At 54.3% G+C, this 25131-nt stretch overlaps 1 protein-coding gene across 5 annotated transcripts in view; it reads left to right on the top strand.

Moving 5' to 3' along the window:
• The first annotated feature begins 945 nt into the window (after positions 1-945).
• Positions 946-25131, top strand: part of NECTIN1 (nectin cell adhesion molecule 1) — a 106332-nt gene continuing 82146 nt past the window's right edge. For 2 of the 5 annotated variants that reach the window (XM_087763443.1, XM_087763446.1), the window contains exon 1: positions 948-1435. In XM_087763443.1, the coding sequence (XP_087619569.1) occupies positions 1354-1435 (82 nt within the window). In that variant the 5' untranslated portion in view covers positions 948-1353. Of the gene's footprint in view, positions 1436-25131 lie in introns of all 5 variants that reach the window. The other 3 variants (XM_087763441.1, XM_087763442.1, XM_087763444.1) reach the window with 3 other exon arrangements.

Genomic DNA, 25131 nt, shown 5'->3' on the forward strand with positions numbered 1-25131 from the left:
CTCTCTCTCTCTAGGATCTACGTCCAAAGCATTTATGAGTGTAAATCTATATTCCAAACGATAGCTACGTCTATTTCACACGCGGTTTATGTAAGGTACTTTATATGTCGTACCCATGGCCAGATAGGTGGGCTGCTGTGCCTGCCAGCAGCCACGGCCTAGGCGTTCCCCCGTCAGGAAGGGCATTCAGAAAACAAGCCTCGAGTCCGCAGCGCCCGGGTGCAGCGGCACAGCACCTCAGGGAGCCTGCGGAGAGGCGCCCCGCGCTGCGGGGTTATACCCCCTGCGCGAACGCCGCCCGCCCGCCCAACAAAAGCCAGCTGCCAGCAGCAGCCAGCCCGCGCGGCGACGAGGCGAGGGGCGAGGCCGGGGCGCCCCCGCCCGCCCCATCCCTCCCGCACGCCGAGGCGGGCCGGCCCCGCAGCCCGGCGCAGCCCCGGGGCCGCGGCCGCCCCCTCGCCGGCGGGGCGGCTGCCGGCGGAGCGCGGGCGGGCGGGCGGGCGGGCGGCGGCAGCGCCCGGCTCGGCGGGGCAGGCAAAGAGTTAACGCTGCGCCCTCCTTCGCCGTGCACTGACATCACGCAGGAGAGGGCGAGCGCCGCCGCCGCCGCCCCGCCCGGCAGAGTGTGCGTGGTCTGCGTGTGCCTGCGAGCGCCAGCGGGCGGCCGCGCCGTGCAGCCCGGGCACCCCGCGCCCCCCGCCCCGCGGCCGGCCCGGCCCGGCCCCGCGCCCCCCCGCCCGGCCATGGAGCGCCGCAGCCGGTCCCTCGCCGCCGCCGCCGCCGCCGCCGCCGCCTGAGCGCCGCCGCGCTGCCGGCGCCCCGGGAAGCGCAGGGCAGGCAGCGGGCGGGGGCTGCCGAGCCCCGCCGCCGGAGCCACGGGAGCGCCGCGCTGCGAGCGGCGGCAGCAGCCCGCGGAGGGCTCTCCCTCGCTTTTCTTTATTTGTTTTTCCACCCCCTTTCTTTTTTTTTTCTTTTGTCCCTTTTTTCTTTCTTTTTTTTTTTTTTTATTACATTTTTCCCCTCCCCTTCGCACTCGCCCAGCTCTGCGGACGTGCCCGCTCCCGGAGGAAGGCACCGGCGCTGCCCCGGCGCCCGCAGCCGGCCGGACCGCCCCGAGGGGCCCCGCGCCCTGCCGAGCCGCCGGCCCCCGCGGATGTGCGAGGCTCTCCTCCGGCCGCCCGCCCTCCCGCCGGCTTGCCTGCTGGGCGCACCGCCTCTTTGTCCTCCTGCACCTACGGTTTTTTAAATATTTTTTTTTTTTAAGCAGACCTGAACATCACCGGGGGCGGGGAGGGTGGGGGGCCCAGCGACGCTGCCAGACCGACCCCTGCCCATTTCTCCTAAGGAACTCTCATGGCTTCACAGCTGCAGACAAGTTGCCGTGCATCTTGGTGGACTATCGGAGTTTGCATCCTGGCGGCCGCGCTCCTACCAGGTGAGCCGCTGCCGGCCGGTCCCCCCGGGAGGCGGTGGGCTCTGCCGGGGCGCTGCGGGGGTCGGGGCGGCCCCGGAGGAGCGCTGCGGGGTGCCGATGGGGGAAGGGGGTGCGGGAGGTGCTGCGGAGCGGCGGGGAAGGATGGGATCGGCTTTTTGGGGTGCGCGCCCGGGTCTGGAGCAGGTGTGGAAGCATCTGCCTGAGGGTGGGAGAGAGCCGGGGCCGGTTTCATCTCTGGCTTGGAGAGGAACAACACGATCGTTTGTTTTGGAAGCAGCTGCAGGCAGTGGGCTCCGGAGTCCTGGGAGCTGAGGCGGTTTGTTTGCTTTTTGGATCGAGCAACGTCTAGCGAGGCATAGCAGCCAGGCTTCCCGGGAAAGGGAGCCACGGGGCTGGGTGATGAGCACAGATGTTTCGGCAGGAGAGACGGCGGGTTTCCCGACCAGCACCCCCGAAATCCCCTCCACACACACACTTCCCACGGGCTCTTTCGCGGAGGGGCTGGACTGCTCCCAGGTTTCAGACCTTTCCTTTCACCGCTTTTGCACTTGCATGCCTGATGGCATCTGATCCATCCCTTTGGTTCCGATCCATCCCGTTGGTTCCGATCCATGCCTGGAAAGCAGGAGATGGGCACAGATTTGGAGCGACTTCTCCCCAGCTGGTTGGACCTAGCCTGGCGGTTGCAGAGCAGCCCGTGTGTCCCCACCCCAGGGCTTGGTCCTGCCTGGGCTCTAGGACGGCTTGCGGGAGAGTGACCCACTTCGTGAAGTGCCCTGCGGGAGACCCTTTTATTCTGCTCCAGTGCAGAATGGGTTAATGCCGTCCTGGAGGGCTTTCCGGAGTCGGCTGTCAGAGACATGGAAGGAGGACCAGCAGTCTGGGCTTACAGCGCTTGTGAATGTACTGGGAAATGCAAATAGAACCGATTTTTGCCTTTTTGAGGCTAGGCTCCTGGTGGCTGGGTCTGGAGCGTGTGGCAGCGGGCGCATGTGCCACCCCTGGGCCAGCGTCCAGCCTTCTGCAGGGATAAGAGGCAGCCTGTGCCTGCAGAAGGAGGGGGGGTCTGCAGCTGGAGAGGAGAAGTTGCAGTGAAGGCAGGGTGCAATTGCCTCTGCTCCTCCTCTCTTTGGGCTGGGGCAACATCCTGGAAGAGCAACCAGGCTGGCTGGGCTGTGACTCTGAAGTGTGGCTGCACTTAGCAAGGTCTGGGCCAAAAGACTGGCTATCCAAGAAAATGCCAGGGCCCAGGGTTCCCCAGTACTAGCAAAGACAGAGATGATAACATCCAGAGCATGGGAGATCAACAGAGCAGAGTGACCGGATGGTCCAGCTAAAATGGGTGAGGACAGAGGTGAAATGGGAGGGGGTGGTGGTCAAAAACCAGGGAGACTGTGAGAGGGAAAAGGTTAACAGAGTGATGAGAAACCAGGTCTGGGTATAGCTCTGTATTCCCAGGACAAAGGGATCTGCTGTGCATTGCGAAAAGAGGTGATGGAAGGGACAGCCTCGGGCTCCCTGCGCTGCTGTGTGCTTCCAGGCAGGTGCCTGGCTGAGCTCTGGCTCCTCACAAGGAGTCTCAGAACTTTCCATGCCATTCTTCACCTCATCTTCCCTCCTTCTCACCCCTCCACCGGGCAGCCCCATGGAGGAAACCCTCCCCGCAACCCCTGGGAAAGGCACTGGAGGTGGAGTAATGCTGTGGTGGCTGTGCTGGGTAAACCATAAGCGGTTTTTGCTCCCCCAGTCCCTCTAGGAATTGCTTTCACCAAGGAGACACAGAGACCGTGACCCTGAGGCAGGCTGGCATCTCACCTTGTCCTGCCAAGAGAGATTTTTTTTCCCCACTTACTCTATTTTTGGCTGGTCTCGAGGCTTTGCTGCCAGCACTCAGGCAATCTTGTCTCCTGCCACTCTGCAGTAGTTTGTCTTGCACTGTCCCGCTGACAGCTCTGCCAGGATAAGCCCGTGGTGCATCTAGTGGTGCCTTGCCAAGGAAAGGGTATGGCCAGCTCTGCAATGCTCCAGGAAGATAATCCTTCCCGACCCTGGTCCATGATCACCAAGTACCTCGAAGCCTGTGTGGGCGAGACTCTCGGCTGGACCAGTTTAGTGGTGGATGCACCACATTTGCAGGAAAGACTGATCCTGCATTACGTATTTATTCATTCGTTCGTTTCATTCATTTGTGCGCTCATTTGTACTGTGGACGCATCTCAGAGCTGCAGGGAAGGACCAGCACAATACTGTGCTAGGTGCTGCTCAAAGCCACAGCTGACTGACAGTCCTTCCTAAACCACAGGTCTGAATGCCACGCCGAGGCAGGTAGTTCCTCAGGTTCCCAACTCATTGTGCCAAAAGCAGCTGAGGGTGTCTGTATAACAAGCTATATGTAAGCTTTGAATGCCGACAGGCTTGCTTATCAAGGAGAAGGGGAGAGGAGAACTTAGGATCCTCTGTAATAAGTGAATTAGTAGCTATGGACTTTGTTGGAAAATGTGGTTTGGTCCCTAGCACCTAAGAAAGATGGGAGGAAGGCAGGAGACACTACTGCTTTCTGGAAAACCTTTCACGCTCATCTGATGAATGCCATTTCATTTTGTTCCCATCCACGTATACTACCTCCCCCTTCTGACAATGTTAGCTTTTTTTCTGATAAGGAAATAAAAGTTCCCTGCTGTAAAAGCTGTAAGGAGTCCCTTATAAAAATCTGCTTTGCAAATTGTCTTTAATGTGATCGGCTCAATCATCCAGAACGGATTCAATTCAGGTTTCCTGCAGCCTTCCATGCAAATCTGCCTGCCTGCCCATTTGGAACCATTAACCATGTATCAACTCAGGCTATGGCATTAGGGCTTCAAGATATTGATATGAATAGGGCTTACTGAAAAGCCGTGGGGTACTGGGGAGGAGAGATCCTGGGCGGCTGATCTTCAGAGGTTAGGAACACTTGTGGTTAAATTTATGCTTTACAAGTCTTAACAATCTGTCTGTTTATCCCCGCCATCAAACTCGGTACAGCTTGAGATGCAACCACGCAGAGTGGAGGCATTCATCTTGTGCTTGCCCCTGCATCTGCAGATCCGGGCCTGTATTTCCGAACGCTCTCCACTGTCTGGGGACAAATTCCTGTCTGCTATCACTGGGCTACCTCTTGGGCTCCGAGAGGGGCCTGTGAGTCTGTCTTTGCAAAGTGCTTTGAGATCCTCAGCAGGGGAGAGCTGGAGAGGTGTTTGAAGCCTTGACACAGGGTTTTTCCATCACAGAGCTTGAAAGCGGCATTGACTGAGCTGTAGTGACCTGGAGGCCTTAGGTCAAACTTGGCTGCAGCTGGAGGGAGGGTTCCTTTTTGGGGAGGTACGACAGCTCTCTGGAGCGCTGGGAATAGTCAAAGTGGGTCACTGCAGGATCTGGTCCATCTTGTACTCTGTAGAGCTGCTTTAATATCCCAAAGGAGCTTCCAAATGGCAAAAAGTTGCCACAGTTTTGTTCAACCTTTGGTTTGAGTTCTTAGTTGTTAATTTTTTCTTTCTCCCACCTATCTCCTCCCAAAACTCAGAAACAACAACATCAGGCTATTTCAGGAAGCAAGAGTGTGTCTTTTGCTGATATTGTCTCATTAAACCTCGCTTGTTGTGGTGGAACCGACCCATCGAGTTTTAACCTGGTGTGAATTTATGAGCTCATGTTATGTGTCAGCGTGGGTGAGGCGACAGGCTGTACTGAGAGCCGGCTCAGCCCACGAGCAGGAGGGTGTCTGCCCCATGGCCAGAGCCAGGGGACGACCGTGGTTAATGCCATTTGCTCTCTGAACCGGCAGTGTTAATCAAGCGAGAGCTCCCAGCCCAGTGCACGTGGATCCATTTGCAAAGAGACGTACGGAAGCAGGGGCATTACCACATCCAGCAACACATCTAGTGCGAGGCAAATGCTTGCAATTAACTGGTGGCTGACGAGATGTCGATGCTAGCGGAGCTTGGCACATCTCTCCTCACATTGCCCCTCCTCTGGGCTGCAACGGTGCCAGCCACAAAGCCAAGTTTACAGGGAGGCACCAGAAGGATCCTTTGGGCACCGCTCACACCTCAGCTGAATCACAACAGGAACCAGAAGAGCCGGTCGTCGTGACCTGCTTCCCAGGCTTGCGTTGCCACTGGCACCCCTTGCCCTCTGCTAGCGCCGCTAAGGCTGGGGATAGCGGGGACAGCCCATCATAAGGCAGGGGGAGAGCAGCAAGTGGCCACCACTAGCCAGAGAAAGGCTCTTTCCCACCTCCAGCGCCCTGGGCAGTTACAGAGCACCACCAGCGGACAGGCATGTGGGGGAGAAGGTGGGGCAGCGCCAGGGGAAAAAGATTTTTTGGAAAAGCAGAAGTCAGGCTGCCTGTGAATGCTGCAGGGGTGAGCTGGTAAGCCCTCGGATGGATGGCACAATCCCCAGGGCCTCTGAGAAAAGGTTTGCGTCTTGCAACATCGTTTGCTCGAGGTTGTGATGGCTCTCGCTCAGTCCTTTTCACAGGCATCCAAGGCATATTGGTGCAAAAAGCAGAAACAAATGAGAGAGGGACAAAGGTACTCCAATCTGAGCAACCCCTAGAGATCTCCTTGCTTTTTCAAATACGTCAGATTAAATCAGGGCAGCTCTGATGCGGGGTGAGTTGGTGCCGCCAGCCACTGGAGCTGGGACCCAGTTTGCATTTGAGGCACCTATTGCGTTAATTACCGGAGCGCAGCCATCCCAGCACAGAGAATTCAGAGCTCTGTAGTGAGGGCTCCCTAACCCAGATTATTGTTTCAGGTGAAAATTTGTTTAACTAAGGAATGAAACGTCTCATGATACATCCCCTTGCTTTCCTCCTGGCTGCTGTTGAGCCACAGATATTCTCCTGGCCTTACAGTTTTCTTCGCTTCTCCCAGTAAAGGTTTATTCCAGGCTAGATTGATGCACGTACCCTCCCAGCACACATGCATGTACTCTCCTAGCCCACACTCACGTACCCTCCCAGCTTGGTTTTCAAGGGGAACCCCTCGGCTCCATAGCAGAAGAGAAACTCCTGCCCAAGCTGCTCAAATGCAGAAGTATCATCCATGGTAGGAAGGAGAATTTCCCCTCAGTCTGTGAGTGAGAGCCTGTGGCAGCCAGACAGGCACCTCCCCGTCCTTCCACTGTGCCACCATGCTAGGTTTAAAGTCCTGCGTTTACAGTCTTGTCTCTGTCACACACACAAATGGAAAGTGGAATTTGCAGGTGCAAGGGCTACCCCAGCACTGTGTTATATTATATGCCCCATGCTGGCATTTCTGTGTGTCCCTGCCTCCATGGGCACTCGAGGAAGCGTGCGGAGTTTAGCGCCTTGCTGTCCGTTCGCTCTTTCTCCCCCTCTCTGGGGCTGATGCAGCCGTTCACGCAGGCTGGCATCATAAAAGCTGCGGCAGCTCTTGGCTCTGCAGCAGTCCCAAGGCAGACGAACAGCAGCTACTGGGCATGAGAGGGGGAGAGAGAGCTTCCATCCCTTGCTGTTTGCCCCGCCCAGGAGGACAGGGGGTCCCAGGCTAGGGAGGCTGCTTGTGCCCTGCGTGTCACGGGTCTAGCAGTGGCCAGGGCCAGGGGGAATCTGGCCAGCGCTCTCTTGTCCCTTTGGCATCTCTGTGGGGTGCTGGGCATGGATAGGAGGAACTGACCCGACTTGATGAACCATCTCTTCTCCATTCCCCCACGATAAAGCTGTCCCTGCAGGAGGTTTATAATCCTCCTTTGACATTATTTGGTGTGATGCAGGAGGAAAGCCTTTCTAAGCACTACCCACCCAACTCTGCTCCAGGCCTGCCCTCCCTGGCTCTGAGCCAGTCCAGTTGGAGAATGGTGCACAGAACTGCTTTCCATCTTCATTCAGCCTGCAGGTGGGCAGGGGGGAAGAGCTTAAGGAGAGGCAAGATCCATGTAACTCTCCTCCCTGAAAGAGAAAACACAGGGATGGGGTTTTCTGTTCCCTGTCCCAGCCTATTTGCCTTTCTAACTGCAGGAAATAGCAAAGTGCCTCCATCTGCTCCCGACCATGCAGGGATGCTACAGAAGGACCTGCAAATCACATCACTGCCTTGAAGCAGCGGCAGGTACCAGATGGACCACCTGGCTATGAGACAGCAGGTGCTCCTAAGCCTGGTTAGTCAAGAGGACTCTGCCTCCATCACCTGGGAAAACCCCATCATCAGACTGGTTTTGAGTCTATTTTTCTTTTCCCATGGAGGATCCATTCCTCCCCCCGTGCTAGAGCGAGGCATCCGGAGGCATGGCCAGGAGTGACAGAGGGTCCATGCAGCTTGCAGCCAGTGGCTAACATCCAGCGTTTCTGCTCTGGTGACAGGCGAGAGCAGTTCCCAGCACAAAGGCCCGTCTGTGCGGGCGACGAGGGGGCTGGAGCGGAGCGCCGTGTGGCCACCTGAGAGCAAAACCAGCCTTGTTCTCTGTGTGAGGCTAAAGACACGCTATCAGAACAGGCCGCTGCAGTGGAGGGTCTGTAGCCACATCACGTGGACCCAGGGGGGACGCTGGATTTCAGCTGGCCTTGTAAGTATCTACTTTTTGCACTGAGGATCTCACACTTGGCAAAATCAGGTTTCATTTCTTATCCCCTGGCAAGATACCCTCTGGACTGAGGGGGATACTGCTTGAGAAGCTTTTCACTGGCCATTTTCACTGTCCCTAGGGAAGACAGCCCAAGGGGGGCTGTCTGGGGGCAGAGTTCTGGCTGTGGACTCAGGGTCTCATGCTAATGTGTAGAAGAGGCTGGTGGGACTCAAGACCTCAAGCAGAGGCCTATAATTAGCGGCTGTTGTGCTGAGTATCCTAGCAAAGCCAGGGGTTACAAACGGTCCATGATGGGCAGAAGTCATAGACCTCGGGGAGAGTTTAATATGATGAACAGGGTTTACTGGCAGTCACATACAGAGAGCTGGATAGTTCAGGAGAAAGGCCAGGGCGTCTGTCAGTGTCTTCCCCACGTTTCTGTGCAGAGCAGCTTGATACACGATGGTTGTGCTGGCCTGTGCAAGGCACTGTGGCAGTCGGGGCAGGGAGAGCAGCAAGGGAGGAACGAACTCTGCCCCGTCCTTGAACAGCCCAAACAAATGAGCTAGCTGAACTCAGAGTCCAGGGCTGGGTGAGTTATCAGCACACTGTCGAGTCATAACTCTCCCCTCACTCAAACCCATGGCCGTGATGGAGGTTCCCCCTGCCTTGAAACACCTCCTCGCCCTCCCACTGGGCCAGGACTAGAAATAAAGAGGCTGTCCCAGTGTCTCGGTCAGCCCCGTCTTTCCTAACAAACTGCTGGAGCTACAGCTGCTGCGCCAGAGACTGATGACTGCTATATGCCCAGCAAAGTGAATGCTGGGGTGAGCATTGCTGCCAGCATGTTAAACATCCATACAAAGCCTACAGTCAGGAGTATACTGGTTTCACTGGAGAATTAAGCTGTACCAAGCTAGGGATACTTTTTTCTTAGGGAGAGGCATCTAATGGGCTTTACTCTTTGACTTTTCCTGGGCTTGATAATCAGCACTTGAGATCCCTTGTAGGCAAGCCCAGAGTCACATTCTCACCGGAGTAGTTGTGCCGATGGCCTTTCTAGCCTGGGGGTGTCAAAACTAGAGGAAATGTTAAGGACGGATAATCAAAGTCGGTTTAAGGGCTGTAAGTACACTCAAGAAAAAGATCACCCTGTTCCGAAGCGGTTGCAATGCACAGTATTTCCTTGCTGCTCTTGCCTGTGTCACCTTACTCACTTAGGCAGGGCCTGGGTCATTTGAGAAGCAATGTTGTTTTAAGGGCTGGAACAGAAGGCAGCAGCTAGTGATTTGGTGGTGTACAGTGGAGACAACTGCACAAGCTGTTCATTATTGGGCCTGTTCGTGCTCTTCCCCTTGTCAACTGCACCGACACGGTGGCTAGGGACCGAGCTGCAGGAAGGGGTATCTTCTGGGTGCCGGGGAGAACCAAGGCTGTGCCCATTTATGGTCATTCAGGATCAGGGATGTGTTGCATAGCAGCATCCTTGCCACGCTGTAATTTATATCAGCTGCCACAGTTTCCATTGGATACAGGACCCCTCTTGGCTCTGTAGGCAGCGCTGCTGGGTGCTGTTAGTCTGTGCATTGCACCCCACAGCTGGACACACTGAAGCTCTGTATGTTTTACTCGGGAAGGAGGAGTTGGTGGTAGGTGCTGAAGAAAGGGCAGCCCAGGATCCAAATCTACAGGACACCTCTTGTGACGACTTCAAAGCCAGGTGCTGTGCTTGTGTCATACTGGTAAAGCTCGTGGTGTCTTACGAAAGGCTTTAGGAAAGGCTTCTTGCTTTTCTCTTCGAGGCCATGGTTATGAAAGACGGTCATGTGCACGAGCACGTGAATCAGCACAAGTGTACCAGAGCACCACTTCTGTTCTGGTGTTTGCCCCTGCGCAGGCATGTCCGCCCTGCTGCCAGCGCTCTCCTCTCCCTGGGCTTGCATTGCTTTTCTGCTGTCTCCCGGGGGGAAGCAGGGAGAGGAGGGCGGCGAGGGTAAGGGGACCTGCAGCTATTGCTTGTCACATCTGCGGCAGCCCCTCTTGCTGCCCAGCCCAGGTGGTGCGTGCCAGCTGCAGGCGGGCATGCGAGACCCAGACCTTCAGGGCAGCAGCGATGCCCTCCTTACTGCAGGGCACGAGGGCTGGGGCAGGCTCTGAACATCTGCTGTGCGCTGAAATGGAGGAGAAGGCTTGTGGGGGAACAGGGAGAGGCCGGGAGCTCTGTGTGTGCAAGTTTTATGAAGAGACTTTTACTAGTCATGGGGCTGAGCTTGCCAAACGTATCTCATGTGCTCCGGTTCAGGAAGAACCCAGAGAAAGTGGGGGAGGGCTTACTGGGATCTCCTTGCAGAAGGAGTGATTACAGTGTGCTCTGATCTTTAGAGGCGGCTTGTTTTGGGATTTGCTTGATGCTCTGATGCCTAATGGGTGTGCTCATGTATCCCTTTGATACAAGCTGAATAGGATCCTTTTGGGAGGATGACAGCAGTCCTGGTAAGGGGTGGGAGGAATGGGAGGGAGAGAGGCTCGCACAGAGCAGAGCTTGTAAAAGGGGGAATGTTCTCAGTGCCCGAGGACCGGGGAGGGAATCAGCAGTTTGGCAGGAGGAAGGCTGCAGTGGTTGCAGAGGAAGGCAGTGCTCTGGCAATTTATCTTTGGGTCCTCTAGGACCCCCTGAGAGCAAGGCTGAGAACTCTCACATCGTTACACCTCCTCTGGCAGACTGTTGCCATGCAGCGTCGTTCAAGCTGTGATCAGTCGACCTGTGATCAGTCAGCCGTTGACAAGATTTCCTAGATGACTGACAAAAAAGGAGCCCACCCCACTCCCCACCCTGCGCAGGGAAGGAAACACTAACCAACTGGAGGAAAAATAAAGCATCAGAAAGGAAAACTGGCCTGGTGATCCTGCATGAGCCGAGGCATGGATTTCCCTGTCCCAAAGCTCAGGTGGCCTTGCCACGCAGAACGGCTGGGACACCCTGCTCCAGCGGGCAAAGCACCGCGTGGGGCTCTGCCCTGGCTCTAACTCCAGGGCCACGTCCTTCAGCCGACAGCCACGGGCTGTCAGGTCCCTGTGTCCTTGTGTCCCATGCCCGCTGTATCTGGTTACCTGCTCGGGCTCCTGGCCCAGCCAGCTAGACTGCTGTTCCTGTGAGGGTGCCGTCCTCTCATCTCCTATGGGACATTATCCCAGACAGCAAGTAAGCAGGGACAGTGCAGAAGCCACCCCTCAGGATTCAGAGGAGCTGATTTGCATTTGCTGCTGATTCAGTTGGGAACTGAGTGAGCAATTTGCCAGTGAAAGAACCTTTATCCCCTGACACCCCCAGCCCCCAGTCCTTCTGGGAGTTTGATTTCTCAGCTTACAACAGAAGGATGGTGGTAGGAATGAATTCTCTGGGGCTAATATTTCCAGCTATCACACTACAGAAAGAAAATTCTTTCATTCTTTCTTTCTTTCTTGACATGGCAGGAACAGATTTCAAAAATGTACCCTGATTTTTAAATACCCTTTTCGCCTGTGGTGTAAATACTAAAATGTGTTTTTTCTCTCCCCTCTCTCCCGGAGTTTAAAAATATCGCTAGCCTGGGGAGGTGCATCTTTCAGTGAGATTTATAACGGCTGCTCTCAAGTGATGTGGAAAATGAGCCTCCCTCTGCCCCATCCAGCCTGGCACCTTCCAAGAATTTATTTCCTTTATTTGCGTGAGCCTAAGAATACTTAGAGGCTGCACCTCCGCCCAAGCACTCTAATTATTTAAGTTTTGTTTATGACCAGGCTCTGGGGAGCTGAGTAGGTCCAGGCTGCCGATCCTTCCCTTGTCTGGGTAATTCAGCCCTGCATTACTGCCATTTGATAATGATCAACAAATCACAGATGCTGTATCTATTGCCCGCGATGTATCACCCCGGCTCCGTAAATTGGCCGAGCCTTCGGAGCCGGTGGGAGCGAGACGTGCATGGGCTGGCCTCTTGCTGGCAGGGCTGCTGCACATAGGTGGGGAGCAGCAAGCAAGATGTGGGCAGGGGATTGTGAGTCAGCGTAGTGGGGAGCTTGCTGGGGCAGGGACTTCTGCACAGTACCTAGGGTGGCAGGGATCCTGACCTAGCTGAAGGCTTTAGATGCTATCTCAGCTTTGCTTGTATTCAGGCTAAGCAAGAAGCAGGCAGCTTCCTATGCAAGCACAAAGCTTTGGCTCGTTCCCATCCAGCTACCCGAGTCCTGGTCAGTGCCCCGTGCCATGCCCATGCCAAGCTGCTGCATTGCTTATCCCCTGATCCCTGCTCGCTTTTGTCTCTGGCAGAAGTGGGCTCTGCTGCCAGCCAGTGTCCAGCTCCACAATCAAGCTGTGGCTGCCTCTGGTCTTAGGCTGCCTCTGCACCTCCTTCCCGCAGCACCTGCTCTGCCAGCACCCCTCAGTCCCTACCTCTGTCTCCTGCTGTGCCCGGCCAGGTCCCTGCCCAGCTGGGGGGCTGAGGCTGGCTCTCCCATTAACCTGCCTGGCCGAAGGCAGGCTGGAGAGTTTCAGCAGTGAGGGGCTCTTTTCCCATCCCTGTGCCAAAGCTTCCCAGCCCCAGTCTGATCCACAGGAATCCGTAGTCTCTGGAGGCCACGTGGTTGCCAGCGCCTCTGCTCCCGTCACGCTCCATGATAAAGAGAGAGCAAGAGAGATTTTGATTACGTTATGACAAGCAACAGAGAGATGGAGTGAAAGCTGCAGTCTGCCTATTGTAATTCCAATTAGCAGGGATAATGTGGCCAAAGCCTGACAGCTGTATTGATCCAAACTTTGTATGGGGAGAACCTATAATGCAGTTTTCAAAGGTCCCTGGGGCATGGGGCCAAGCACATGTACAGCTGTGGGGCAGGAGAGGAGAAGAAAGGCCTGTTTATAATGGAGCACATGAACAGGCAACTGCATCTCACCATCTGAAATGCCAGAGCCAGCCTGGTAACTAAGCTCTCTCCAGGGCTGGATTTGCCTCAAAATCTGTGCTGCAAAATCCCCTTGAACCCCTTAGGACTTCTTTCTACCTGCATGATGAAGCAGGTCTTCTTGGTGTGCACTTGGAATGAGTTTGTCAAGACTCAGCTTCTTCTCTAGACAGAATGTACCCGAGTAAAATAAACAGCAGTGATCTCCTTGCTGGAGAACAAAAGCCCAGGGCTGCATGGGAAGGGGGAGAAAGGAAGAAGGGGGAGTTTCCCTCTTGCACTTCAAGGCAACTCCAAGGTCAGAGCTGAGGCACGCTGGCAAAGACTGTGGGCAGGCTGTTTGTGCAGATGCTGTCTCAGCTGTACCCTTTCTGTGGCTAAGGGGAGGACTCCAATTTGCAGTTTTGCTGGTATTGATCTGAGACCTTTCACTGCCTCTAAACTCGCTTTGGAAATAAAAGGCTAAAATAATTCTTTTTAGATATATATATTTTTTTGTATTCTTGACATCCCAGTTGCTGCCATGCCTGTGGAGTACCTTACGGTACCTTACTGGAAATGGGAATATCTGCTGCCTCACACTGACTTCTACCAGGCATGAATCAGCTTTTACTTAAAGGGAAAGAATGGCCTGGAGGTGATGGCAAAGGCAGGCTGAGCTCAGAAGGGCTGGCATCATTTCTTGGCTTTGCCACAAGCTCCCTGGAATATCCTTGGCTAGCTCGCTTCACCTCTGTGTGCCTTTCCTCATCAAAAGCTGCCGGTAGCAGTCCCTCTCTTCTCTGCTCATATTGCCCTGTGTCTGCAGGGCGCCTTGCACAACTGATCTTGCGGACGTTACTCTATACAAGCAGGGGACCATTTGCAAAGCACAGGGAAAGGTGACTCCCCTTTATTTTGTCATTTTTCATAGCAGCTAGGAGCCGACAGCTCCTTGCCCAGTGGTTTTAGAAGACATGAAATTGTTTTGCACAGATCGATGTACAAATATTCTGTCAGTGCAAACACTGGACCCAGTTTCTTACTGCTCTGAGTGTGTGATGTGTGGGTTGAAATCATGGAAGTGGGTGAACATGGTCCATTGGCTTCCCTGCCTGGTTTAATTCAAAGGCCTCTTGATTTCTCGCTCCACTAGTTTAGCGTTCGCGTCACTTCTGGTTTGCAGGCACTATCTGGAGGGGGTTGCAGGTAGGGGAGAGGTGTGGGCTGGACAGCCTTCCACACCCGGGCTGCCCTGCCAGCCCGGGACAGCTCCCACCCGCAGCCTGGCTCTTTGCTGGACAACACACCGGGCAGGACAGGTGACGGGGGCTCACGTTGCGCCCTGTCCTTGGTGGATTTGCTGTGAATGCTGAGGCAGGAGGGGATGGCTGCATGCTGGGGACGGTAATGTAAGTCTTCAGATATCTGCAATGCGTTTTGCTTTTGCCACTAATTTCCTAGGTGGCAGTGCCCAAGTTTCATAACACTTGAGTTGCCCCATGGTAGGATGCAGATAACAGAAATCCCCTGCCTGTTGCGTGAACAAGCACTTCAAAATCTCTGTGGTCCTTCCATGAGAGAGGGCAGGTAGCAATGCAAACCCAGGCCCTGTGAGCCATCCAACTTGTTTCATGTGCGAGCCATCACATGGTACAGATTATCTGTACCATGCTCAGACAGCAGATGGATTTAAACAAGTGTCTTTATGGTATAAAGGCTTTCTAGTCTATCTCCTGGGTAGATTACGATTTTAGCCGTATGCAAGAGTCTATGGTATTCCAAGGCTGGGGGAAGCTTCCCTAGGAAGATGTGTACCACAGCAAGCCATTTCTTTTTGTGGCCAAAGGGGCTGCAAGATGCATTGAAGGAGTGAAAGGAGGTTCATATCCAAGCTCCCTTGGAAGGAGAGCGGCTCAGTGTGAAAGCAAGGAAGCAGCAGGCTCAGCAACTGCCTCCTGCCTGCCCCAGCGTCTCTCTGCATCCCCCTCCTACCCCTCCTGCCCCAGTGTGCCCCAGCACACCAGGCTGGGAGTGTTTCAGACTGGATGAGTTATTACAAAATCCTGGTCGGGACAGAGAGAGAGATGGAGGGTTTAAAGTTCGATAATTGTTAATTATTACCCAAGCTTCCCATGAGACTTTCTGGGGAAAAGACATGCCTCTCTTCTGCAAAGGTGTTTCGTGGAACATTAGTCTCTGTCCGGGCCACGCCGAGTCCTTTCTCTCTGCCTTCTTTCTGCCTCCAGTGGGATTAATAAAGAGCTGCTGGAGAGCTTCTTATCTAGCAGCTGAATAATGTTTGTAATACGGGAGGGGAGGCAGCTTTGATCTGGGAAAGAAAGCAGAGGGAAAAAAAAAGACAGGCTATTGGGGCAGGGGGAGGGTGTGGGCCAGGCTGGGCTGTGCTGGTGCGTGGGAAGCGGGCATGGCTGCTCCTGCACCCAACCTGTTCTGCAGAGAAAAGATGTGGGTTTCCCGGGCTTGTCGGGCTGGGGAAGAAAGGGCTGAACCCAGACGCCAGCAGAAAAAAAACCTGGGAACCCCCTCTGAAGGAGAGGAAGCACAGAAAAGGGCTGCTGCGGACAACCCCGTCCACACCAGGAGGCTTTGCAGCCTCCCACAAGCCACTGCCCTGGCACAGACCTCCCTGGCTGGATGTTGCTGCCTGGCAGCTCCTGCTCCCCTTCTCTCACCAGCAAAAGTGGCTGCATCCGAGCTGGCACCAGTGCTCTCGCCGGGCGGGAGCCCGGAGGCGAAGGGCCACACCTGAGAGGCAGGATGGGCTCTCGTTCTTCTCACGGGTGTGGGCTGGGAGCCGGTTGGGCCAGGCTGGGCCCCCGAGGCCAGTATCCCTGTGAGCGTGCCAGGGCCACGGGAAAGGGAGCAGCTTGGCGCAGGAACGGTTGGCGCAGGGAGAAGCGATTGCTATTAGGCAGGAGGGGGTTTAGCTCCCTGCTTCCTGCAGCGCTCCATGCAGCCTCCCAACACGCTCATCTCTCACCCTGGGACCGCCTGCTTTCCGTCCCCAGCCTCTTCTGGCCCTTGAGCCCTGAAAAACGCTTCTTCCCCAGTGGGACGAAAGCTCCCTGGGACTCCGTGGGCAGGGAAAGCAGCTGCCTGGCCCCCATGGATCTGCGGACAGGGCTGCAAAACTCAGCCATGATCCACAGAGACTGAACTTGTCTGGAGCTAAGGAAGTTGTGATAATGGTGGTAACAGCTCCAAAACTGGCTCTGGAGAGTGAGTGTTGCTTTGGGTTTTTCAGGAGAAAAGGGGCCTGAGCAGTTGAGACAGCCTGTATTAGGAGCTAAGGTTCCTAAAGGAAAAGCCACTTCTTTTATTTTTTCATCCCTGCAAAAATGCTCCTTGGCCTCTTTAGCCTGTTTCCCCATAGAGAGTCCTTCCCCTTTGCAGGTCCAGACAGCTTTGTAGGCTTTGAAGTGTAGTTTCACACTTGCTGCTTTCCCCCAAAATGCAACCAGTTACGGGGCTGACCATGCCAAGCTGTATTGGGTTTGCAGCTCCTCTGCAAATCCGATGGGGAGAGAAGAGGTCAGTGCCCCTGAGAACCACCCTCTTTTCTCCAGGTGCCTGGGGCATGCCTGGCTGCTTCGACTACTCCAGAGCAGTCGTGGGTATCTCCAGGAGGGCTTAGATGTTGTTTGCCTGCTCCAAAGCCCCACACCATGGCCCCACGTGGACAGGCTCGACAGTTAATCCACAGGGAGATTAGTGGCTGAGTTTTATCTTCACCGACCCCGGTCCTCATCCCCAGTCTGCGCAGATGAATCCGTCTGGGAGACCCGGCAAGGCCGTGCCAGCTGAGCCCTGCGCCCGCTCCCGTCACAGATAAAAAGGTCTGGCCCTCACGCCCGCCTGCTGTGCAATCCCCCGTCTTAGGGGGTGAGGTTTGCTAAAGGCGGGCAGGGAGATGCTCCAGATGTCTCAGAAAAACGTGGCTCTTCCCGTAGCCAGGGAAGCCCAGGTCATGGGATGGTGGATCTCACAGGGTTCGTGCCCCTTGGGAGGGAAGCATGCATGTCCCTCCCTCCTGCGAGGCCACCCCGAGGTGGCACCAAGCCTACGAATGTCTCGCCATGGCCGGAGGACGAGGGAGAGGAGCGACCTCCCTGGCCCTGCAGGCGTGTGGCCGGGGCCCGCTCCTGCCCTGCCCCGCGCCCCTGTGCCACTCCCCTTCGAATTGGGATTTGGCTCGCCAGGACCATCTGTTCCTTTCGGCCCGTTGCCATGGCGACGGGGTGGCTTGAGATGGGGTTTCACCAGCGGCGGCCGGGGACGCTGGGAAAAAAATCCAGGCAGGGAAAAGTCTTCCTTTTTTTTCCTGGGCGGAAATGAACAGGAGAAGGAGGGATCCTGCTGGCGGAGGCTGCATCCCTTCCTTCCTCCCCGTGCCCCCGCACGGCTGTCCTGTCCCCAGGCTCCTCCTGCTTGCTCCCCCTTCCCTTCCCGTATCTACCTTTCCCTGCGGTTTGAGTCTCCCATGCATGTATGCAGCAGCAGCGAGATGGGCTGCGGCTGTGCAGGTGTGTGCTGGGACGTGTCCTGCCTCTCCCAGCATGGTGGCAGGCAGCGAGCCCACAGGGTGCTGCAAGGAGGGGCCGCGGTGCCTCCCCGAGCAGCCGTGCTGGGCTCTGCCTCTCCCCCAGCCCTGGTGCTATTCCTGTCTAGTGCCCATGGCCGGCACGTGTGCCGCTGGAGCACGCTTACTGACCCGGGGGAGAAGCGGCTGTAGTCCCCCACAAGCTGTGGCTGTGCCTATGTCCCACCGCTCCCCCACTTTCTGTCCGGGCCGGTGGCCCTCAGTCCAGCGGTGGCTCAGGCTGAAGTCACCCGTGCGGTGCTGAGCACAAGGACGTTCAGGACATCTGCTGGTGGGTGCCTTGGTTTGTGCTCACGCTCAGCCCAGACAGTGGGAGCAGGATTTTGGGTTCCTGCTTGCTGGGCCATGGTCGGGCCCCTCCTTTCCCCATGCAAAACTTGCGGTTGCATGGGAACATGTTGGCTGATGGGCAAGTGCCGACTGGCAAATGGGCTGAGATCTGCTGCTGGCAGCGGAGACACCACCTGGCCTCCTGCTCTGCCTCACCGCTGAGCCCGGGCCGGGCTGGGAAGCTGGGCAGATCCCCTCGCCCTGCCCGCGAATGCAACCAAGGCAAGGCTGTGGCAGTTTGGCTGTTGGTTTTAATGCAAAGAGTCACTTGTCAGACCAAGTTACTCCCAGTCTTTCTCACTAAATAAGCCTGGAATAGAGAGTAAGCCTGGTGAAAATGGTTCCCTGCTATTTGTGTACGTATGCCTGTGTCGGTATATTTCAGTGTGTCTGTGTATGTGTCGGTATATTTCAAGTGGAAAAGGAAACAAAAGAGGAAACAATAAATAACTATCTGCTTGTAGACAGTCAGATCTGGGCTAATGTGTGACAGATGAAAATGAAATGAACGCGAAGTGACAGATTGACAGAAAGACAGACATGTTTTTGTGCTAGTTTAGCATCCTGATAGAAACAGAAGATAATTCAGGTTGCAAAGGACCTCAGGAGGTCATCTACCTACCTACTGAAGCGGACGGGTGTGCTAAACGCCCTCTGTCAAAAACTCAAAACCCCTTCATGTTGCAGCAGCCACACTAGAAGCTGCTCTCGGTGGCAGGGCTTTGCAGGGCCATGGCAGCCAGGAGCCGAGCGCGGGGCGGTTCCTGCACGCTGACTGCGAACTGATAGTAATGGGGCTATGAGCAGCGTGGGCGCTGAGAGAGGCTGGGGGGTCAACAGGCAGCGAGTAAAACAGTAGCAAGCTGGGGGAAGCCTCAACACAGCGCTGCTTTTGGGTACGATACTTGCGGGAAAGGCAGTCTGGGGTTTTCGATGATGAGGCTTTTTGTTTGTTTCTACTAAATCTAGGGAAATGGGATCGATGAAGCGAGGTATCACTGTATACCTTTGTGTTGGAGTCCCGCTGTGCTGGCTGCAGTCCCAGCCGGGAGATTTTGCGATCTCTGGCTTTACCCCTGCACCATACATGTCTCTGGACGTGTCTGCTGCCGGGGCAGTAAGGCAATAGGAGGCATTTGGGGCCAGGGCCGAGTCTGCTGCCTTGAAGATAAGTCTTGGTTTCTCAGCGAGAGCTGTGGCAAACAGTATCAGACCTGCGGCTTCACTGACCTGTTCTGGGAGCTGAGAGGAGAAACCAGGGGCTCGTGTGGCCCTTGTGAGTGCAGAGCTGGCTTAAAGTCACCTTTCTCTCCCCTCGTATCCCAGAACTGAGTGCAGCAGGACTGAATGTCACCTGTTCCCTTGTGACTAGCGATTTACAAGCACTCATCCTGCTCCTTGTTTGCTGAGCAAATGCCCTTTTCCTGTTGGCTCTGCCCTCCCTGCAGCGGGGAATCAGCATATTCTGGTCTTGAAGCTTCTCCCAGATTTATGAGCTTGCTCTTCACCTTGAGAGTAAGGCTCCCTTGCCCTGAGAAAGCTTCAAAACCCAAAACACCAATTGCTGACTTAAGCAGGCACCATTGATCCTCCAGCAAGTAAAATTTCTTTCTTTTTCCTTTTTAGGACACAGGCTGTTGAGATTTTGTTGCTGTCCTCTCTGTATTTCTCTTTTTCGCTGGAGACATGAGTCCCAAACTGTTCTGAGCAAAATCAATGTGATTTGAAAAGAACTCATCGATAACACTTATGGGGGATATTGCCTTCTTGCCAGCGACCAACAAAAACCCCACAAAAAACTCCTCTCAGTTTCCTCTCCCCTTGAAAAGCAAGGTTCTTTAATTGGCTTTTAATCTGGGGAAGACGAGAGCTGTTTGCATTGAATTGGTAATAGGGGATAATATCTCACCCTGAGTGATGGGTTATTTGATCTCTGTGCGTCAGAAACCTGAGCATATGTCTGTGAAATCAGGCGGGGGGGACACACCAGGGCTGGCCCACGGCCCAAATAGGAGCACAGCTGCTTTTTTATTTCCAATAATAATTAGAAATAAGATGGGGAACAATCACCTTTTGTCCTGTTGCTCCAGGGCATCAAAAGATACTAGGAAACCTGGGGAAAAGCCTTCAAAGACAGGCATGGAGCATACAAGGGGTGTTAACACTACCTAGCCGCTTAATGGGACAAAGCCGAGCCAGTGCTGCAGGCTGCCCTACCTCAGCTTGGCTTTAGCAAGGCCCCGAGTCATGGAAGGCTGCAAATACCTGCCCGAGCAGATAGAAGCACAGCAAAGAGGGCAGCTCCGCTCCCCACAGCCCTCCAGCACCTGCTTAACTCTTAAGCACGTGAGGAGCCCGAAGGAGAGGCAGCTGTGTGAGCGCTGTACGTCACGGGACAGCACCGGGCAGCTGCGGGGTACAGCGGTGAGCAGACCTGCACACCCGCTGCCCGTGATCACGCTGCTGAGCGGTGCACGCCGGGCAGTTTGGAAACAACCCTCGTGCCCATGCTATGGCCCTTCTGCCTCGGAGGAGGAGGAAAGACGAAGGCTGTACTGTCCAGAGAAATGGGCGATCGTTTTTTTGAAACAGACAAATCTCTGTCGTGGTGTGATCAGGTGTTTAATAGGCCTGCAAGAAGTGGGCATTTTTGGCATGGGGACATTGTTTTGACCTTGGTTCCCACCGGTGTCCTACACTTGTGCCCTAGCTGTCACTGCACAGGGCCAAACATTGCAGCAATGGCAGCCTCATCGACCTCTGCGGCTGCAGGCTCACGGTGCTGGCCGAGCACCGCTCAGAGCAGCAGTCCTGCCACGGGGGCTGTGCCTCTTGCACACGCTCACCTCCTTCTGTGTCTCTAAATGTCATTGTCGGGCCTCTGCTGGTCCCAAACTGGGCTTTGAAACGGGGATGAAAGGCAGATAAATCAGGCAGTCACCAGTTTACCCTCCCAAAGTGATATTAGCTCTGCAGGCATCACAGAGGTTTTGTAGCAAGATCCAAAGTGAAGATCATTGACGTCATTAGCCTATGGATTGGGCCTGTAGTCGGTTCACTCACGCGGTGCAGGGAGGAGCGGTAGGTGCTGGGAGGCATGTGGGCCTGGGAGAGAAATGCACCGACAGTGCCGGGTCCCTTAGCGCTGAGCCCAGTGAAACGTGCTCTTAAATGCCTCCTGGCTTCAAGCTGGCTCAAGCACACATGGGAAACTTGTTGATGTGGATGACACTGTTCATTCCTGGCTGGTTTTGTTTGTTTTGTTTTGTTTCTTGCTGCAGCTGCCTTTGGAGCAATAAATAGCTGTGGATCTTGCTTGTGGTCTGTGCAAAGTAGTTAATATTTAATCAGAGGGCTGAAGCTGGATTTGTTTGGTTGGCAAAACATAAAAATTGCTTTTTCTGTTTTTAGAGCTAGGCAGATAGGGCTAGACTTTCCAAAAAGCTCAGGGTCAGCTTTTAATTAATCAATTATTTTAAGATTATAGCACACTGGTCAGTGACAGGTTTTCTAAACACCTCAGCTCCCAGCAAACCACCTTAATAAATGCCAAAGCATCTGAAATGGCTGACACCCAGCATGCCGCTGGTGTGAAATATTATTTACAGAGAAAGTCCCGCTGGCACGTGCTAGCAAAGTGTTCTCTGCATCCACTGCCCCTTCTCCTGTTCCTTCTTGGGGCTTTCCTCCAGGTCTGTTCACGTGGTTGGATTCTGCTCCCCAGGATACAGGTAGGAGACAAGAGGGATATCCTTCCTGCAGCAGGATCTAGCATTCTTAGGAGGTCTTCCCTCTGGCTTTGTTGGTATTAGGGATCCAGGCCTTTTACAACTGTTAGTGTAGAAACTCTGCTGCAGACTCCTAAGGGAGAAAGGTTGAGCTTTGATTCCCCCATTAGCAACTCTTGCTACTTACAGAAACATTTCCAGGAGCTATCTACAGCTGGACTCCGTGGCCAGGCTATCTGGACCATTGCTCTGCTTTTCTTCTTCTGACTCCTTCAGGCCAAGGTCGGAGAACAGAAGAGGCACACAGGCTGTTGAGGGGGCTATTGCCAAACTGGAAGGTGGCAGCTATAACATTTAGTGAGAAGCATCCAGGAATGCTCCTTGTCCCAAGCCCTGAACCTACTGGAGTACCAGAGACAGGATGGCATAGAATCATTTAGGTTGGAAAAGACCTTTAAGATCATCGAGTCCAACCGTTAACCCAGCACTGCCAAGCCCACCACTAAACCATGTCCCTAAGCACCACATCTGCCCGTCTTTTAAATACCTCCAGGGGTAGAGCCTCACCACTTCCCTGGGCAGCTTGTTTCAATGCCTGACCGCCCTTGTGGTGAAGAATTTTTTCCTAATGTCCAATCTAAAAGGAGGGTACCAATCACCAGCTGGTCTGCAGCATCCTGCCTCTCCTGGTCCCTGGGGAGGTTTTTTTGCCCCTTTTGTCCTTTCATTTGGGAAAGACACTGGCACACCAGCCTTAGAAATTTGCTGTTCCCCCTGTTCACCTCAAAGTACACTGTCTCTTTCCAAGGAGATATGAGTGAACCCTGCCCATACTCAGAGCCAACCAGACCCCAGAGCATTGTGTTAGCAGAGAGCTCAATCCCTGCTTGATGGATCCTGTCGCTCTGCAGAGCGCAGCTCTGGGGTTGGATCCCAATTGCACCCATTTGCAACATTTCCATGTTGACTTCAGATTGCTGTAGGAATCTGGCAGTCCATGGGGTTCTCCAGTATATTTTGCAATGCCAGGTCTCTGGATTATTATCCCTTGAGACTAAGGAGTGGGATGGCCAGGACTTAGCCAGCTGGTGTTTTCGTTGTGTAGGAGGGCATGGTTTGTTTGCGAGAAGGACCAAGCACCAGCATGTCAGCTCTGTTGCCTGATGGTCAGAACATCATGCCTGCTAAAACCCAGCGATTGTATTAGGTCATGGAGTCCAGCAGTCCACCTTCAGGGGCCAGTGCCTTGTCAGGTCTTGTTTCTGAGGGTGTGGGGTTTTGTGTGCTGGCCTGTTGGTGGACAGTTATGCAAAGGACAGAGACCTTGGTTCTGACCCTGTTGATCAAAACACTCCCTGCTGGGGCTGTAGCACAGAGCTGACTGAAGCGTAGCTACCTTTGTGAGCTGCCTGGGGAATGGCTGGCGAGATGGGGAGCAGGGCAGTTACTGGGTATGGGGTGTTGTTCGGAGGTGCGTAAGGTTGGGGTTTTCACAACTGGCAAAGGGTATTAAGTTGCTTCCTACTATCTTTGGAAAGGAAGCGAAGCGGGAGAGGCAGACCATGCCAGACACTCTCTGCCTTGTGTTGGCCTGTAGTCTCCTTGACCTGTTACTCAGGCCACAGAAAATGCAATGGTCCTTTTGAAGTCAAGAGAAGACTTAGCACCCTTTATAGACCCAGCAGGTTGGTGTCACATCCCCTTAACTGGACAAAGCATGGGAGTTCTGCACAGTTTGGGACAGATTCTATGGTCTTTCCTATTAATATTTCTGTTGCTGGTATCCCGAGTCTCAGGTTCTGTAGAGATGTAAAAGGAGGAGCTGTTAAGATCCCTTACAGGTGATGAAGGTCATGTGGGACAGATCTTTTCCAGTCTGTCACCTTGCACTGCCACAGCGTACAGGTGACGCTCAGTGCAGGATCCAGCCCGCAGCCCTTTCTGCACAAGCGCAAGGGGATGCAAGGGTTGCAGGATGGGGTTAATGCTCTGCCGAGGCATCCTTTGTTCTGGGCAGGCTGCTGAGGTTTGGAAATGGAGTGCTAAGAAGTGAACACCACAAAATATATACGTCCGCACTTTATGATGCTGATTTTCAGTTTCAACAGCTGTTCCATTTGGAACGGATGAACGTGTACTCCAGCTTAGTAGGAGTCAATTAAAAATAAACCGAGGGAGAAGGATTGGTGTTGGAGCCCAGCAACGCTCATCGGACATAAAAGTTGCATCCTTTCAAGCCTGGATTTTCTCTCCAATTTGCCACAGGCGGCAGGCTCTAACTCGGTGCTCTCATTAGCATAGAAATGCTGTTGGTTGCCCTGAATCCCTGGCCCCATCGCTTTGTTCCTGCTCATGGCAGGAGCAGTGATAAAACCGCCTCCCTGCCTCCCCGTCCCCCCCCCAGCCGCTCCCTCCCCAGTGCTCTTTGTGCGGGAGGCCGGTTGCCTTCGCCTCCCACGGTGTGACACTGCTGACCGGAGCGGGGAGGGAGGCTTTGGTGCCTGGCTACCCGGGCGGATTAGACAGCAGACATCTGCAGGGAAGGGGGCAGGGAAGAGCTGCTCCCTTTTGTTGTTTTTTTACCTTGTGTGGCCAGAATATGGCCATCAGTTGCGGCCATCCTTGGGGTTTTTTCCCTCTGCTTCCCCAAAGCGATAAGGAAAGAAAACTTTGGCTTAGCCCTGCGTCTGCACAGGTTAACATCCTGCTGTCTCAGGTGCACGCTTTGAGCAGGAGAGGTTGGTTGTGGATAGCACTCCTGTAATGTCCCTGCTCTTATTCCTGGTTGACCACGTATTTTTTTGGCAAGAAACCTTGCATCTTTCTGCTTGTGTTTTTGCCAGCAAGAAATTGCAAGCAAGGTAGGGAAGTACAGGGTCATTTGGGGATGTAGGATGCGGCATGTACCTTCCTAATGGAAAAGACCTGATGGCCCACAGTAGGATCTTAAGTTTCCTCCCCTTCCTATTACTGCTAAATGGATGCTCCCATTGAGTCCCTCTCTCTGCTGAGACGGGAAACATTGACGGGTCCTTGCAGCATCGGACTGTCAGTGCCTCCTCCCCTGCAACAAACACATCTGGGTTACCACTGCCTCTGTCTCATAGACTGGGCATTCAGGAGGGCAGGAGGGTGTGGGAGAGAGAAGAGGCCAAGCATCTTTTTACAAAGGCTGGATTGAGCATTGGGCCAGAATGCATCATCTTTAAGTGATGAGTCAGAAATCTGATCCACAGGCAGCGTCAGTTTTCACAGAGGGGTAGTTTGCAAAGGGAGAAGAAAAAAGACAAGTGCTTTGCTTAGAAATTTGGGCAAGAACTAAGGAGGCTCTGCCAGGGAGGCTGTGGAGGAGGAGATAGGTTCAGCTGATGTTCCCCTCGTAGCTTGTGATTTGGGCTGTCCAGGTTAAGACCCATTAAGGAGGCCAGCACTTCTTAAGTAAGTTCTGAAAAGAACAGGCTCTCATGAAATGGGGTCTCCAGCTAGGCAGCCCCTTTAGAAAACATAGGCCAAGGTCTCTTGAACAAGTG

The sequence above is a fragment of the Nipponia nippon genome, unplaced genomic scaffold (genome assembly GCF_047370975.1).
Source record: "Nipponia nippon isolate SJK-2023a ecotype South Korea unplaced genomic scaffold, ASM4737097v1 scaffold_28, whole genome shotgun sequence".
Taxonomy (NCBI): Eukaryota; Metazoa; Chordata; class Aves; order Pelecaniformes; family Threskiornithidae; genus Nipponia; species Nipponia nippon.